This window comes from Thermobia domestica, chromosome 12 (assembly GCF_964235325.1).
Source record: "Thermobia domestica chromosome 12, izTheDome1.hap1.1, whole genome shotgun sequence".
NCBI classification, from domain to species: domain Eukaryota; kingdom Metazoa; phylum Arthropoda; class Insecta; order Zygentoma; family Lepismatidae; genus Thermobia; species Thermobia domestica.
This window is the reverse complement of record NC_137465.1, coordinates 21530361-21549618: the sequence shown is the minus strand read 5'-3', so window position 1 is coordinate 21549618 and position 19258 is coordinate 21530361. Positions and strand designations below refer to the sequence as shown.

Below are 19258 nucleotides of genomic sequence, written 5' to 3'. Positions count from 1 at the left end.
CCGGGCCCCTTTGCAAAACGTATTGACGAGCCTAACCTAAACACAAGCCTCTTACTTGCTAACGTAGAAACGTGGTCGGGAGGTGTAAGGCATATAGAAATTGAATTTTTAATAACCATGAGTATGGTCCACTTCCATGTTTTTCTTTTTACTTTTTCAGCTACATCGGAACGTTCAATTTTTATTCTCCACTAATTGCAAATGGCGTTTACATTCAAAATATGAGGGATTTTGGTGGCATTTGTTCGGATATTCTTCTCTTTGGAAATGAAGAAAAGAATAAAAGCAATACGCAAAGACAGAAAGTATTATCAGTACTAAACATTACCAATAATAATTGCTACGAAAAACTAAATACGACCTCTTTTACCATCTCTCATGAGCTGCATGTATTATTAACAAAAATTTTTAAAATGTCCTCGCTTAAGATTCGAACTGGCGACCTTTGCATTTGTAAGCCAACACCTTAACAACTACACCAAGATCATGGCATGGTGATCGTTTAGTTGTCGGCGTATTTGTTGTATTTGTGTTTTATGTTCCCACTTTGACAATTTTTACTCTTTTTTTGTAAGTTTAACAGCTGTTTCTGGCTTTCTCTTTCGGTGTCGTCCTTTATTTACACTATGCACTATTCGTATTCACAGCTTGTGCCCGTCTGCAATGTCTTATTCAGATTAAGCTTTTCTTTTTGCCCCTCAGTAAACATTTGATTGATTTAATTCTCATACTCTCCACGGATGGAGCGCAGGAATGCCAGACTCGAAAAATAGGTGTACATTTACTTTCCTGACAGATCATACATCCTTAAACACAACACTTCATTCGTATATTACACTACAAAACAATGGAAAAGGTAGAAGTTGTTTCGTATCACGCTCTTTTTAATCGATATTCCTTACTTTAGAAAGAAGAAAAGACATTTTAGGAACTGTCAATTTTTGTGCAATTAAAGAATAACTTGTGAAATAGGCCCTACTTTTTTGCATAATGTTCTTTCGATTAGCTTCAAAGCGGCTCACTAACATATCGAGCCCTTGTAAGAAGAAATGAAAGTATGCTGAAATTGTGCTCCAATAGGTTATTTTTTGGGGTTATTTTCTGTGGCGATTAAAACGCAATTACTGTAGCTTTCTTTACTCCACGGGAAGACAACCAATACGTATTCACGCAACAGCAAATATTATATGGCAGCATTTTTTCCTATTAATCAGTAACACATACAAAATCGTTACATTTCCAAATGAAACTATATACATTAATTGGTTACTTAAAAAATGTGCGGGGGCAACTGCCCCCTTTGCCCCCCCAAATCGCCGCCCATGCTTTAAAATATGCCCTTTCGATTCGTTATTAGTACAAATAGGGGTACATTAAATATTTGAACTTATAAGACTTTAAAACCTGATGAATCTCTTGTAATAACCCTGTATATTTACAAGAATAACATTATGAAAATACAATATTAAAGAAATGTTTTAAGGTTACTGAATTACATTAGTGTTTCAAAGCAGTGATTTATGAAAACTTGATATATGTTAGGATATTAATTTATTCAATGAGCGTAAACGTTCTTCAAAATATGATTTTTCTAAAATTTTCTAAGCACATTCTATGTGAGGTTTGTTTTTATTAATCCACATGAAGATTATTTATTATTATTATTAGCCATTCTGCCTTTCGGCAGGTCCTGGGACTAATGAGGATTTTTTTCAATTCTAGATTTGGGCCTGGAAATGTTTCTTCCACTTTTGTTTATCTTCAGCTTCCTTTTTTTAACTCCCAATATTTTCTCCTATCTTTCAAATCATCGATCAGCTGTGTTCTTCTTCCTATTCCTCGTTTCCCTTCCATCTTTCCTTCTATGGCGGTGTGAAGGAGACGATTTCTTCTCAAGATGTGTCCAAGCTAATTGGCCTTTCTACGAAGAATAGTGGCTAGAAATGTCCTCTTTACTCCTATCCGTTTTAAAACATCTTCGTTTGTTGCTCTCTCTGTCCATTTTATCTTCTCCATCTTCCTCCAACACCACATTTCAAAGCTCTCCAAATATTTATCCTCTAACTTCCGTAATGTCCAAGTCTCTGAACCATACAGTCCAATGCTCCATATATAGCACTTGACCAACTTCTTCTTAAGTTCAATATTGAGCCTGCTAGTTAAGGGTGATCTTTTCTTGTTGAATGCTTCTTTAGCTATGGCAATTCTTGATCTGATCTCTTTAGTGCAGCAAGAGTCTCTCGTCAAAATACTTCCCAGATACTTGAAATTATCGACCTCTTCAAGTTCTCTTTGTTCTACTCTGATCCGTAAGGGCGTGTTTCCACGGGATATTCTCATGACTTTGGACTTTTCGATGTTAATTTCCATTTCATACAGTTTTCCAAAGTTATCTATTTTGTGAATCATCTCCTGTAGTCCTCCTTCAGTTTTAGCTATTATAACCGTATTATCTGCATACCTCATCTTCTTAATGATTTGTCTTCCAATCTTGAAGTTTCCAGTTCCCATTAATGCTTCCTTCATTAAACATTTACTGTAAATGCTGAATAATTGGGGCGACAAACTACATCCTTGTCTGACTCCTCGTCCAATCTCCAGATTATTGGTTTCTCCTTCATTCAAGTGCATCTTCACTCGTTGTCCTATGTACAGGTTTTGAATGAGTCGTCGATCTCTTCAGCTGACTCCGATTTCATTAAGTATTTTCAGAAGTTTCGTCCAATTGACTCGGTCGAAAGCTTTTCGCCAGTCGGTGAAGCACAAACATAACTCTTCCTTTAGATCAAGAATTCTTTCTGATATAATTCTCATCAATCTAATAGCATATCTGGTTCCATTTCCTTTCCGGAATCCAAATTGATCTTCTTCTAACCTCTCGTCTATCTTGCTTTCCAGCCGCCTGTTCAGTATGTGTGCAATGATCTTTTCAGTGTGGGGAATTAGGCTAATGGTTCTGTGATCACTGAACTTCTTTGCTTGATTTTTCTTGCAATAATGCAATCATTGTAATATCAAGAAAATGCTTTGGCCATCTTCCACTCAAGTAGAACTTGTTAATAACTGAGGTCAGTACTTTCATTGCATTTTCTCCTAATTCCTTGAGCAAATCTAGTGGTATGTCGTCGTCTCCAGTGAAGATATGTTCCTTTAAAATATGAATCTGTACTACAATCTCGTAATCCACTATTAACCAATACTAATAAGATGAAGAAATATATAACACTTTTTTCGAAATTTCATTAATTTTAATAGATTTTAAGATAAATACCACTTATGATTAGTCCATCTGAAGTAATAGTTTTTAAGAAGAGCCATAGTAGGAAATATATGTAAGATATACTACCTTACTGTATCGGTCTCTGTCTTATGAATTAAACGACTGCACAATTTTTAAAAACCTAAGTAAACCTATTTTATTTTTTCTAGGAAGATACAAGGAATGTTCAATTCAAGGAGTAGCTTGTTTTGCCCAGCAGCTAGGCAAGTATAAATTCCTACAATAGTTATAAGATATAATAGGAAAATATTTGTCCTAAGATTATGATATATTAATGTATGGATCTCACTTCAGTCAACAAATTTTTATCTGTACGAGTAAATCCTTATGCATAATTTCTGAGAAAGTTTACAAAATCTAATTTAAATAGGGAGAGATGTATGAAATAATCAAAGACACACGAACGTAAAAATATGTAAAAGTAGTGTATGCTGGCACTTCATAAACCTCGTCCTCTTCGAAACACTGACACAATGTTCACACTACTGCAATTAAATACCAATTCTACCACAAGTAAAGCATGTGTGCACTGTCCACAAAAATGGAATTAATTCAATACTATATCTAAAACTTATCTCGTGTCGAAAACAAGGAAAAAGAGTCTCTCAAAATTGTTTTGAAATTTGACCCAATTAGAAAGGATGTTCATGGCCATTGGAATCAGAGAAAGAGAATTGCTTTCAAGTTCAATAGGTCTGTTGCATTGTCTAATGTCTTCTGCTTCATTGAGATGATATATGTTTTTATAAACCTGACTCCATCAAAAATAACTATATCATTCTTTCACTCTCTCGATCACGCGATATGACGAAAGTTCGCATTAATGGGTTCATATATTTACATGTGTTAAATTAATAAAGCCAAGAATATGCTTAATGGGTATATTTTGTTCATATTAAGTACACTAATTGCCAGAACTTCGTGAGTTTTCCACTTCTATCTATACATCTTTTCCACTGCCTGGTCGGATTAATCTCTTAACTTTCAATACAGCCGACCGAAACAGAATACCCCCAATTCTGTTACTATTTCCTTATGTTTTTACATAGAAATTAAATTCTTATAAATATTAAGAAATAAACGTAATTTAAAAGGCAAACAAAAACGTTCTTCCCATTCTAGAGCAGTGATAAACAAAGAACAACACAGTGGACGGTAAGTACTTTTAGGCTTCGAAATAATCTACGCCAGCATCGGAGGTGGCTGTGAAGGGAAAGTGGTAATCTGTTGGCACAAGGTCTAGTATGGTGCATGACACAGTGTTTTCCAGGCAAGCTCCTGAAATGTCTTCCGAGTCCTCTTTGCCACACGGGGCTTGGTATTATTGTGCATGAACAGCACACCCTTGCGATAGACCAATACCAGCTTCTGCCGCAATGCACGGTGCACCTTTTCCAATTGTAGAGAGTAGGGAATTAGCAATGATTGTCTGACGAGGTGGAAACACCGCGTGCCGACAATTCCATCATACAGGGAGTATAACCTTTCGGGGGTGCAGAGTTGGTCTTGAGGTGTAAGGACTACGGTTACGTGGCAACAACCAGCATCTGGTACGCTTGGGACTGTCTCAGAGAAGCCACTTTTCTTCACCAGTGAGCAAGCAATCATAGATGGATGTGTTAATAGTGTGTGAGGTACCCACTTGTTTAACTTATATGACTTCCCTATTCCTTGCAGGTGCAGTCTCACTGTTTCGGTGGAAACATGAAAGATTTCTGCAAGTTGATCACATGTTAGTGCTCTGCCTCCATGATAGCTGCTTTCAGGACCACATTATCCAATACATCTGGTCACCCACTGTGAGGTTTCTTCGGAAGCTCACACCTCCCGAACGGAAGTTCTGGAACCATTGTCTTTCGCTGCGTTCGTTCATGGTATTCTTCCCAAATGATGGCAACTGACAGACTTACTTTAAAGTCATTCAACAAACACATCCGAACAAGATCCTTCGATACCTCCGTTTCTCTTCGGCACTGGACGAGCTGTGTTTGCGTAATGTGCCTATATTACTGACGGTCGATAATCAGTCTGACTCCCGTTCCGTTGGCAGAGATGTGCTTAATTTCGTTTGCTCTTTGTGGGCGCGTGATTAATGGGACGTGAAAATCTACAACAATTTTTTGGTTACCTTGTAACATTAATTCAAAGCAACTGTTTTAAGTATTTCTTGTCGATCATTTTGTCGATCATAATGACCTAATACCGATGATATTAATAGAGATTATTTCGATGTAGTAAATTCAATTCAAAGTAATTTGTGAACATTGTGTTTGAAGTACAAGTCACTGTAAATAGCGCTCTATAGAACTGATTAGAACAGATAAACACTAGACGAGCCAAACTGTTTCTTTACAAATAGTAGAAAATTTGAATCATGTCAGCAACAAAACATAACTTGCTATAGAAATCAACATTAATTCACTGGCAATGAAACGCTTATGATGTCCTCATAGTAAACATTTTTATCTGGTTGAAAGCTATAAAAAATGAAGTAGAAACATTGTGTAATAGCGTTCAACTCTATTCAGGGTTGCTGTGATTCTTCATGGAGTGGATGCTCTACACTTCTAAATCAGAATAATTCACCTCTGATATTGTGCCAAAATAATTTTTACAAAATCATTCAAAAACATGAAGTTACAGTATTGATTAATAAAATCTTACCAATACTTGAAGTCACATTGCCCAAGATAGAAATCTGATAAAATATATCTACCAGAGAAGGTAAAAGTTTCCAAGTTAAGTGTAAGGCGCAAAGATACAGTTACATATTTTCCTATTGCTTCAGACTAAAAGTCATTTTATTACAGAAGAAACGACACGTATCCATAACACGAGAAATCAAAGCTAGCTTTGAATAACAATTGTAGAAATTTGAATTCAAACACAAACTCAACAAAAGCGTAAGTCATGAATTATCTTAATCAAATTTTAAAATTGGCACAAGAAAGTCAACATTTGAGGAATTTATTATTTCAAAGAATTTTCTCATTTCAAGTAATATTATTCATTTCAAAAAACAATGGTAATTATAAGAACAATTCAAATATCTCTTCTTCAATATATAATGCTCATTGCAATAAACCATAACATTTCGTTACAATGAATAACCTATAGCTAAATAAATACCCAAATGTGTAGTGCATATTTAATTCCTATTAACTTCATTTTAATCTTATTTCCTGAAATTAGTAATATTTTTCGAGTGGTGCATGAACGAAATACAAGTGATATCGCTATATATATATGGGTAACCAGGGCAAGAGTGAACACTTTTTGTAAATCAAAGAATTGTGGTGGAAGGGTGACAGAGAAAAACGTAATATGTTCTTTATGTGAAAGCCTGTTATCTCTAATAACATATACAGTTTAATTGCGGCAAATCAAGCAGAGGATACAGAGGAATAACATAGTTTTGACGAAGGAAAAATTTTGTACTCTTGCCTCATGTGGTGGGGTAAGAGTAAACAGTGGTTGGGGCAACAATGTATAGTCGAATCAAAACATAGAAACGTAGGCATAAACACCAAAAAATACATTGAATCACAGATATATATATGTGTACTGATTACATGCAACTAAGGAAGTTATAAAATACCAAACAGATTAGTGTCAAATGGAACTGGCAATAAATGTTACTGTATAGCATACATGCTATAATAACAAAATATGAAAATAAGAGAAATCAGTTCAACATTCATCATGAAGCACAAAAATGTTACTTGTGTTGCACACAGTGGTCACACAAGTACATAGACTTCCTTTGACTAGCATTGGAACATTATTCGTGAAACCACTCGCATATGATACAGGAAATCCTCATTTCATCGTTTGGTGTATCTGAAAACAATTTCCCACTGAATTGGCTGGGCGTACCCATGAGTGTGGATGACTTTGATGCGAATTTCTACCGTCTTTTGTGTTCCCGTGCGACATGATGTATGCTCAACAACTCGGGCTGCGAAATTCTAAACGATAATTCAAACGTTTTGTTGGTAGTCTATAGCCGCCAACTTCTGTCTCACCTCTGCAAATGTTTCTTACTCAATGTTACGCGTTGGCTCCTATATTTTCTTTACCCAACTTTAAAACAAGCGGCAAGTGTGAACGTTCACACTTGCCCCGTACACTCTTGCCCCGTTTCAGGTATCTTCCAATAATTGCCTGCCATCTCCCGCCAGAGAACTTTTTTCTTTTGCGTACCACTGATAAGAAATACGAACTTATTCAGGTTTTCCAGGAAATATTTCCAATCCTGCACCTTCAGCTGAAACTACGTTATAAACTGTGACACTTACCTAGGAATCTTTTACTTCTTTCCTTTTGCAACAAACTTCCTACTCTGCTGCTCTTCACACTGCACACACACGGCTCCCCTCCTTTTCCGTTCCTACATGTGTCATGCCGCACTAATTTTCAACATTCGTTTGTTTACCGACGTTCCACTTCTTCGTCAATAGCATTTTCACTCTTGCCTCAGCGATCACTCTTGCCCCAGCGATCACTCTTGCCCTGGTTACCCATACTTCGTTCTTTGAGTATCAAGAAAATATATTTTCCTTTGGGTGAATGTGTTTTTACCTACATATTCCCCACTCACATCTAGAATTAACAAATGTATGGGCCACATTAATAAAAAAAATCGTATGCTGAGTTTCTAGACAAGTAGATACCAATGTTATTCCACGGTAGTGAGTGGACTAGAGTTTTTCGATAACTGAAGAAAATATCTATAAGAAATTTAAAGTGTCCCTTTTGCACAAAATCCATGAAGTGGTGGAAAAATCTATAGCTATAAATGTTTACTTTTTTGAAAATTATTTAGTGATTTGTTCTAGCTGAGATATTATATGAGAACACTCTCCTCCCGAAACATCAAAATGCTGACAATTCAGAAGGTGTATACTGTGATCCACCTCATATTTCCAATCATAAATAAGAAAACTTGAACATCGGAAGAACCACAGAGCACATAATGAAAAAGAATATTCATTCAAACATAAGTGTAAACCACATTCAATTAATCAGTAGTGTGTTTTAAATGACTATTTCCACTAAATTTTGTTTTGTTTGTTTGCTATTCCTTTTTAATACTTTCGGTTTGTTTCTTTGCTGTCCTTTATTAGTGCTTTTGCATTGACAAAGCATAACTTTAAAAATCTCAATGCTGTGAACATAATTGTAGTTAATGTTAAAATTTTAACACATGAAGTTCCTCAATACAAAATACTGTATTTTAAGTGTAAAAACGTGCTTTCATTCTTTCTATTCCTCAGAAACAAAATTAGCTGCAAATTCTATAAATAAGTGCGATTGTATGATCACATGTGATTATATAGATGTGTCTCTGGACAAGGTATATAGCGGAAGGTAAGTCGTTGTTTTATACTCGATTCTGTATGTAGTGTAATCTGAATTCTGTATGTAGTGATTTGTTTATACATTTTCTGTTTTATTTTATGATATACGATTATCTCACAAAGATATTTTTTTAAAAATCTGCAAGCTCGTTTGATATTTTGTCGATGAAATCGTTCAGGATAACATTAGTTGTGTTATAACATTCTTCTTTCAGGAAGTTCCTCGTTCTAGAAGATTACCGTTAGTGGGTTCATTTGTACAGCTCTTTGTTCTAGAGTGCTTCTGGTAGATTTAATGGGATTAAGAATTGAGGAATCTCCTGTTCAAACCATATAATTGATTTACTGACTTTTCAGTGTCTCTGTAACTTACTCATTTGTACGCTTGTAATCCATGTAAACAAATCAAGATTGACTGCACTCAGACAAAAAAAACGTTTCGTGACTGTAAAGTTAGGAATACCTTTCTCCAAGATCTTGACAGAATAACGTTCATGAATTATCGTGTGGATGATAGGTAATGGTACTGGTCCCTATCCCTACTGTTCCCATGATGGCTAATGGTACCGTTCACGAAATGGGCAAGAGTATTATTTTCTTTTCATTTCCTTCGCCATTACCACAGCGCTATAACTCCCATACTATTACAATCACGGATGTGCTGTGGATAAAGTCATGTTTTCAATTCTGTCCACACCATTTATATCTAAAATTACTTGTCACAAAAAATCATCTGGGAACATTACATTGGACTGTCTTTCTTGATTGCAGTCGCATTGTTCTCGTCCCTCATTGTAATAAGGTACGTTGATGGTATAAGATAACATAACACACTTTACTAAATTCCTGGTGTATAATCTAATACTATTAATACTATTAGTTTGACGTGAAATGACTATATGCAGGAAGAATGAACTAAGAAAATAATCAACTTAAGTGAACTGAATACAGATTGACACGATCTAGATCAAAATAAATCTTATTTTGGGCACATTGTATCTCGTAGAGGTCAAAATATATCTTTAAAAAACTTATAAAATACGATTCTAAATATATTATTTTTGCTCGTTGTTTTCGTTTCTTTATACAAGTTGCATTCAACATTTGTAGCTGTTACGTGGGTACTGTGCTAATGGGACGGTACAAGAACAATCAACACTGCTCACGTAAAAATTTAATTAGAATTTTATGAAGACAATTTACAACTGCGTCTATCTCCGAAATACAACAAAACAAGCACTTCCCAGTTAAGATGGATACGTGATTCACTGGCAGAGTTAGTCGTAACTATGCGGAAAGTAATGTTAAAAAACAGAAACGTTCAAAGAGCTAAGTATGAAAATGAAATAATATTATGAAACTTACTTCATTATGTGTCAGTGCTGTTCTATTTGACTACAACCCACTTGATTCAGTTCCCCTCAAATAATCGAATACCCTAGCAATAGGAGACATAGTGATTGCCAAAACACCTGTTATGACGTCCTTGAGTGTTTTATCGTCTGAAAATCGTCGTTCACGCAGAAGACTTTTCAGAAGTAAAAACAGAAAATAATCATATGGAGCTAGATCTAGAGAAAAAGATGGATAGTTAAACTCTAAAGAGCCGCATTCCATGTTAATTGCTTTCAGTTTGCGAACGGTTGAGGTGGAGCAGGACGGTGGACTAGAGCAGCATCATACCAGTCGAATACCTTCCACGGCATTTCTGTTTGACAGTCTTCCGTGAAGACAGGAAAATCTCACCCACCTGTCATTAACTTTTGATATAATCAAAACTGTATGATTGGTTTTATGAACAGCGCTAGGCGAAATAATGAGTTCATGAGTTCATTAACTTTAGAATGGCATTCTTGCAAAATTATGGTCTCCATTTTGGGACATTTCCTTTGAAGGTGCCAGGACCAGTTATCCTTTAATTGATCCCTTTTTCTGCTTAAATTTCTTATCCAAAACTCCACTTGTTAGTATGAAGGTGCATTGTCAAACAGAGCGCACAAATGGTCATGCATTTCTTTAGAATTCTTTTGTGATTTCTTTTGTAGAGAATTTAATCAGAAACCGACGCTGTAATCACGCACTTTTGCTTTAGATCAGCACTATTTTGATCTCTATATTCTCTCAATTCAACTACATAATGCTAACTGATTGATAGTTGCATCTGTAGTAAAATAAGGCAATATTGCATCCACAAGGGTTGCTGGGAAAGTTTCTGCAAACTACTACTGACAGTGACGCAAGTGTTCCTCTGTTATAAAATGGTGAAGAATAGACGTTATGTTTAAATTATCTTTTGTTGTTTATTTATGTCTATTCGTTTATTTTTCAGAATAGTTTGAAGAAGTCGTTTTTAGTGAAAATTGAAATTTTTCTTGAACACTTTAGGGTAATGATTTTTATGAGTTCACCAAAACAATGCATCAAGCGACGTCATTGGGCTTTTAAGGATGAATCATCTCTAATAGGACTGCGTGCAATTGGTTTTCCGAATTCCAGCTTCGTTACACATTTCACAGTGGTCATTGTTGTAAAGGTTGTCTGTTGTAGCTAATACTGTTGATAGTATGCGATAAATAATTGAGAGAGATTCGGAATGTGGCATACCGTGAGATTCAGGCATTCTTGAACATTGACATGAAAGCAATGCACACGATTCTAAACAAGTTGACCGAAGATTAGAACAGGTTCATGTCAATTGGTGTAAAGAACTTCTCAAAAACCTCAACCGAGGTAAGTCAAGTTTGCTGTACTACTTCGTAACAAAAGACGAACCTTGTATGTGTTAATACAAAATCGAAAGTTTTTGAGTGTTTCTAGGTAAGCTGACACCAACAAAAGCTGTTCTTTCTAAGAGCACTGCCAATCAAATAATTACTTGTTTATTTGTTACATCGGACATGTGGCAGCCATAGTCTTAGAAGATCGAAGGACTGTAAATGATAAATAGTATAACCAGCATACAACAATTTGTTTGACAGAAGGCACCAATAAACTGCGTAAAACAAACCATAATCATAGGATCATTCTTCAGCACAACAACACCAGATCCCACTCAGAACTTGACTTTTTTCTTGTGTAAAAATATATCAATTTTGGACGTGAATATTTTGAAAAGCAATGAAACCACTTCCAGAATTCTGTTTTTTTTTTTTTTTTTTTTTTTTTTATTGGCTGCAGAAACTCATCTAGCAGCTCTCGTATAATTAGTGTAGTTATGTTTTTCATACAAATATCAGCATACTTTGAACAAATTGCTGTGAAGAAAAGCAATGAATTATGACTGAATACTATCAAACGGACAAATATTGAAGCCTTTAGAAAATTGCAATTATTTTGATCTTATTGTATCCTCTAATAATGTATTGTGGACTTATACATTTTTCTATTTTTTTCTTTTTACTTATAGGCAAAGCAAAGTTGGTGTTTTTCTTTATTTACTCTCAACATTCCCAAAATTAAGATATAAAATTGACGTTATATTCGGAATGCTAGAAATAGTAGGTAAGATATATCTTTTGTATTTATTTTTTTAATTATTTGCATACTACACTCCGCGATTCTACATAGGAAAACAAATTTGCAGACGTGTGTTCTGAACTTCAAGTGATACATTATCTCCATAGTTGTTTTTGTTACATCTGAAAAGTTGCTAGGTCCTGAACAAATTCTTCAGGGGTAGATGACTCTCAAACTACTAACACAACGAATATAGAGTTAAAATCAGTCTTTTGAAATATTGTAGTAAATAAATTTATATTAATGGGATCAGATGAATGAGTTTCGTTGATATATCTGCTACATGTTAACTGACAGAAAGCTAATTTTTGCCCACAAATTGAGCGTTGTAATGTTAACTTTATTTATTTATAAACTATCTATGGAGGTTCGTCTTCGAACGGGAAGTGTAGGCTTATGGAAATATTAGAGTTCTTCTCCATTGAGATAAGCATTTTAATTTTAAAAAATATGACGAAACCAGGTTCGGAGCAAGTGCTAATTAGGTTCCTAAATTAATTTCAAACAATTCAGCCGTTATCCTGTGATAATGAACAGGTAGTACCGAAAATATTATAGAAATTGTCCTTTTTCTCTTTAGATGCGAAATATCGGAAAATACTGAAGTTCATGTCCACTGTTTCAATAAGTATCATAATGTATCAACTTTCTTCTTCCTAATTTGAGAGACTCGTAAATGGATTATTCTATTTTGGCATACATCTTAAACCCTTTCCTCTCCGTTTGAATACACATTATAATAAAATTGACATTATGGAAAACACGATAGAAGACTGTGAAAAATTTAAAACTGTTTAGAAGTTTGCCCGTAATGATGAGATGTATAACATTTATTTCAGTGTGGTGAGAATTTATAGAAATTGTCCCTTTTATACTTTAATTCCTTTAGGAATATGAAATACATGTCTTCTTACTTTTATTGACAACTTTATATAGAAAATGTTATTTTTCTGACTTGAAAGACTCGTAAGATACTGTATTCTAGGCATATACAGTATGCGGCAAAACAAACAGTACTGAAATCACATCGTTGCCATTTATTTATTTGTTTGTTGTACAACATAATGAAACATAAGAAATATTGTCAAATGGATGTCAACTAAACGTTGCTCAACCCTTATTTAAATTTAAGAAGACTCGTGCCTGCATACCATGTATTCAAAATGTTGACCATTACATCGCACACATTCTTCGTAGTTGCCCTATAGATCCATGGACATGTTAGTGAACATGGGTTGCTGGAACCACAGAACAATGAGCAAATCTTCTCTCTGAACTACGGTATACTGGTAGGGAGTTATCTGTTCGGAAAATGGCTTCCTTCAGCATACTCCATATGTAGGTGTCTGGAGCTCTGAGGCCAGGAAGTGGGAAGGATATGGAAAATCCATTTTGCGGGAAATCAAGCGATGTTCAAATTCTCGTGAGCAGAAGAACAGGTGACCCAGTTGCAATGCCCCTTCTTTCTGCATCCATTGTTATTGTAACGACAGATTTTTGGTGCGGCGGAAACCTCGCAAAAGATGCAAGAATGGATCAATAATCAACTGGCGATCGATGTATCGATCAAGGTACACATGGCTTTCATCACTGAACCATATGTTATTAATGAAGACTTCATGTTCATATGCCACAGCTCTAGAGTAATACAGTAGACGTGGGTGCTCATCTCCTGCAGTAAGATGCTGCTCCACACCGTATGAGCGGAAATAGTGCTCGTCAATAAACACCTTCTCCTCTGTTGTAAATAACATTATCTTTGCGCCAACTGCACACTACGCTAGTCCACACACGGCTGAACACACAGCTCATACCATGTTGCATCTTCACGCCATCCCTACGCGAATTTCAGTACTGTTTGTTTTGCTGCATACTATATTTGAACTCTTCTTCCCTCTTAGATTATGCATTTTATTGAAAGTATTATAATAAAAACCCAGTTCTAGTAAGTACTAGTGCAAAACTTAACTTAAAACGGTTCACCCATTTTCCTGTGCTCACTATCGTTTTGTTTAAAGATATATATCAAATAAAAAAATATTTCTTTGCTTACTGTAAAAGGAACAACCTATTGCCGAACACTCACTACCAGCTGGTTTGTGTAAACAATCCTAAGCTCCTCCATCCCCAACACTTCTAATTAAATTATTAAATTATAGTCCCAATTCAATTATCATTTTTAGTTTTGTTGTTTTCTATTGGATTTCTAGGTACGTATTTTTATTGGCACATAGACTTTTTATTGGCACATAGACAATTTTTAGATAATTACCTATTCATCCTAGCATTTTCCTATGTCATTATTTTTTTGTCATTATGTAATTGTTTTATACCTAATTATATCATAAATACTGTCACAAGTTTGAATGTGAATAACGCAGACAATATTAACACCAAGGCAATGTATTTTGGTCATGTTTTACATTTATGTTGTACACCTGATACACGAATCATTTTTCGAAATGTCTCCCCTTGGCCTTGATGTAGGCACAAAGTCTGTCCGACCACTGGTCAATGGCATTACGTACCACGTCCATGGAAAAATTGTTCACTGCTCGGGTCAAGGATTGTTTCAGACTGTCGACAGATCGATGCCGTTTATGGCAGACCTTTGCCCAAAGACTGCTCAAAGTTTGTAGTCCAACTGGTTAAGATCCGGGCTGCTAGAAGGCCAATCAGTGGTAGGAATGAAGTCGAGGTCGTTCCGTGCCAGCCAGTCCTGGATTGTTTTTGCGTTGTGGCCTGGAGAGGAATCCTGCTGGAAGATCAACCTTTCTCCAGGGAACATGGTAGCAGACAGTGGTTTCACTATAGGTGTTAGCACTGTGTCCTGGTACACCTTGACAGATGTTTTAACACCTTGTTCGCAAAAATACAATTGGGTTGTGCTTGAATAGCTGACTTCTCACCAAACTATCACTGAGGCAGGATGATGTTCCCTCTGAACCCTTGGAGCTTCCTCAGCAGCTGCAGTAGATGACATGGCATACAGTCATTTTGGGCGTTGTAGACCTGCTCAATTGCGAACACCTTTTCGACAGTTAACAGAATATTTCTGTGCAGATTGTTGGCGTAACGCCACAGCAGTCTCTTAAAGACCCTCTGTGATATTAATGTTTGGATCAGAAAGTGACCAGTCCGCCTCTTATACGCCCGTAGATGTAGATCACTCCTGAGCACACGAGACATGGAATTTCTGCTCATTTTCATCTCAGCAGCCATCACTCTTTGTTTTCCAACAGGATTTCTTCAAATTCTTGCTGCGACTGCTTTCTGGACCTGCGTGGTTCGTGCCGTTCGTAGTCTGGCACTCCTTACGCGGTCAGCTGCCGTTCCGGTCTCGGTGTATCGCTGTATGGCGCGATACACGAATCTCTTGCTGATTTATAGGGTTTTCATCACCTGCTGTCTTCCCGACCTTGTGTACTGCTACAGATTTTCGCAATCGCCCCACTTCATCAGAACTCAGTACAATATGAACGTATGTCATGAGCAGTCAAACACACACTACATGCATGTTCCGTTTTATATACAGGTGGCAGCACTGCCGCTCCTGATGCCTACAACTAACTAACTAACTAACTAACTCTATGGCTTATGGAACCCGGAGGTTCAGTGCTGCGTTCACAAAAGCTCTCCACTGACTTCTATCCTTAGCTAATTGCATCCAGTTTCTACTTTGTATTCCTATCTCTGCGAGATCCATCTTAATATTATCCTCCCATCTGCGCCTAGGTCTTCCTAATGGTCGTTTTCCTATGGGTCTACCAGTCAAGACTTTGAAAGCGTTTCTACTTTCTTCCATTCTAGCTACATGACCTGCCCACCTAACCCTCCTAGACTTGACGACCCTAACAATGTTGGGTAAACCGTATAAACTATGTAGTTCCTCGTTATGGAGCTTCCGCCATTCCCCATTCTCGTTCCTCTTGGGTCCGAATATTCTTCTCAGGATCCTGTTCTCAAATACGTTCAGTCTATGTTCTTCCCTACAACGCCACTCCAAACTTTGTGACAGTATGGTATAACTAGGTATATTGTTATTTAGCAAGGCAACGAACACCTTAAAATACAGCGAAATAACTGATGAACAAAGAAGTAATATGTGAATATATTTACATTAGTTTAAACGGAGCTAAATGTCAAATAGAAACATTTCGGATATTAAAATAAAAACAACTTATATTCACGATATGATCATATTGCAAACACTATTTTTGAGCCTCGCTGTGTACTACAAGGGTACAAATTAGCACTTGTATTTTTTTAATTCCCGTTTGTACATAGATCCATAATGCAACAAAAAGTGTATTTACCTAAAATTGCCATTTAGCTTGTTAGACCTAAATACATTCATTTGTGGTAACAATGCTTGTATTGTTTTATGACGCATTATGTGCTTCGATTAAACATACCGTTCGCGTAACATAGGAGTTACGAAAGTCAGAAATAAATCAAATTTCTAATGTAATTTCTTATCTTATTCCGATAATATAGCAGAAGCCCTTGGCATTCTCCTAATGTATTTTTTAAACTTTTTTCTCGTAGTCTCCTTTGGAAGTATTTGCAACTTCTTCTTTGGATTTAGTATACTTTCCATAATTGAGTTGATGTACTTCCTATTGGCTGCGATTTTCTCGATCGTTAACACGTCGTATGGTCGAAAACGTCAAGCTAATCTCAAATTAAGTCACAATATTCGGAGAAATATTCGCCAACAACAACTCCAACATATGAAGCAGTATACAGAAAGACCTAATATGATATTATATCAAAAGGCGAGACTTGAGCATTGGAACAATATGAGAGACAATGGTAAATGTAGATCTGGTTACAATCACAGACGCATTGTTCCATTCGATGGAGATATACATTTAAGGTAAAAAAACTATCGTTTCTTCTTGAATTATATCATGCATTACAAATTCAAACGTGTCAGCGGGATATTGTAATTAATAGATAGTTAGATGGTGTTAGTGCAACATCATTTTAAGTATATTATTATAATTTGAAATGCAATTGAGACAATGTAATTCCTAGTAAAAAAAAATGTGTGTGTTATAAGTATTACTTTAATGTCTTTGCAGCACAGTACTATTTCTACTTGTAATAGTTATTAGTTACATTATTATTGCATTTTCTTCAGTTTATCCCAGTAATTTTGTTGCATATAACTTTCAGTAAAATTCAATTCAAACAGTGGAAAAGACAATTGTATTGTAATATATTTTTTGTAAAGATTGATTTAGTTCTAGAACGTTCCAGCTACTATTATAGTTTAGAGTCGGCACTGGCCTCGGCATGATTTTCGCCACAGGCGGAGTACGGCTGCCGTCGATACTAGGTGTTTTTCCTCTCCAACACTATATGACTAGCTTCTGCCTTGGTGACCCCGCCGATTCTTAACCTCACGAACTGCCACTGCCAGTTTCTAACTTGTACTTTGATTCGTCTCCTCAGTGCATCCTGTCTAATCCATATGAACTCGAACCTAAGTTATCCACTCCGGAAATCCATTGGAATGCCACAACTATAGGTCACTGTGCAAAAACCAAGAACACATTGGCACATATAGCAATTGCCTTGTCTGTTATTTATTGAAAGAAAGTTTCATAAAGATTTCCTTTATATATATTTGTTTGAATTCCTTTAACTCTGAAAGACTGTCGGGTACAGAGTATATAAGCCTTGGATGTAAAACATTTAACCTCATATAGTGATGCTATCGTGTATAAATGCTTTCTACGGTAAGAGTGACTAGGATGCCAGACAGTATAGATCATACTGGAGAGTGCGATTTTAGATGAGAACAAAATGTGAGTGCAAAGTTGGTTTAGGTAAGAGTCTCTAAGACCGACAGTATATTAGGTACAAGAATAGTAATAATGTCCAAAGAGATTAGAGCATAGAGTTCTTTTACAAAAATATCACGAAAAAATGAATAATAGACAGAAATCAATCATACGTGAGACGTATCGCACAACATTGAATAGGATCGTTACCAATATCCGTAACAGCAGAGTGCAAATCCCATTAGACGTCTAGAATGACAAATTCTACAGGTACAATAGAAGTTCTACAATAGTTATATATCTTCCACATCCGCGGTTGAGTTATGGTTTGAAATACTCTGATAACAGCAGTCAACGCAGCAGCGTGAAGAAATGAAGTCAAGATCATGAAACATTAACCCTAATTAATATCTCCCGATTAGTTGTCTAGGTCATTGTTTTCAATAATAGATCGAGTTTATGTGTTGTCGAACCCATACCGATATATACTTCACATATCTACGTACTGTCGTTGACCTAGAGGAAATTGTGAACTGGTGTTGGCGAGAAAGTCATGGTATTGTGTTTATATTGTTATTACTACGAACGGATAAATTACTGCTGCTCATTATGTGGACACTTTATGTGACCAGAAGATATAAATGTACCTTACATACGGCTAGAACTATTCGAAAAGATCAGAACAGACATCACTACTTCGACAGAAAGTCTCACAGAGAGTTTATGTTGAAGTGGTATGATCTCTGAAAGATTCAAAATTGGAACAATTATTGACAAACGTAATAATGCCAGAGTCAATATGGAAGGATATTATTTGCAGTAGTGTTCTACTGTTGATTGTACAAGAGTTACTGCTTGTGTTGAACAGTTCCCTGTAATATTGCGATTTGTAAACCGACACCATTTGAGTAGAGATTAATTCTATGTTACATGTTGAGATCGTCAACTCTTTTACTTTCAATACTATTTTATTATACAAAAGAGATGCTACAGAATTTAAACCAGTGCTGGAAGATTTATACAAGATATCTACATTTGTCCTCAATATATTATACCATTACAATCAAATCATATTTTTCCTAACACAAGTCCTTTAAAAAAATAAGAGGAAAAGAAAGAAAAGAAAAAACTAAGAGTAACATAAATACCATACTGTACGGAAATTGGAAATCCAAATTTCCTACAATTTATTTTGATAATATCCTAATTTCTCACACTTAATATACGTCATTAATAGGGAAATCGGTCTTCTAGATTTCCCACACTTAATATTTCTAAATTATAAAGGGAACTGGTCCTCCAAGTTCCCT

General features: G+C 35.8%; 1 protein-coding gene across 1 annotated transcript in view; it reads left to right on the top strand.

Moving 5' to 3' along the window:
* Positions 1–8560: 8560 nt before the first annotated feature.
* Positions 8561–19258, top strand: part of LOC145666353 (uncharacterized) — a 65351-nt gene continuing 54653 nt past the window's right edge. The window contains exons 1-3 of the mRNA XM_081733492.1: positions 8561–8650; positions 12047–12141; positions 16705–17035. Of these exons, the coding sequence (XP_081589618.1) occupies positions 8598–8650; positions 12047–12141; positions 16705–17035 (479 nt within the window). The 5' untranslated portion in view covers positions 8561–8597. The remainder of the gene's footprint in view (positions 8651–12046; positions 12142–16704; positions 17036–19258) is intronic.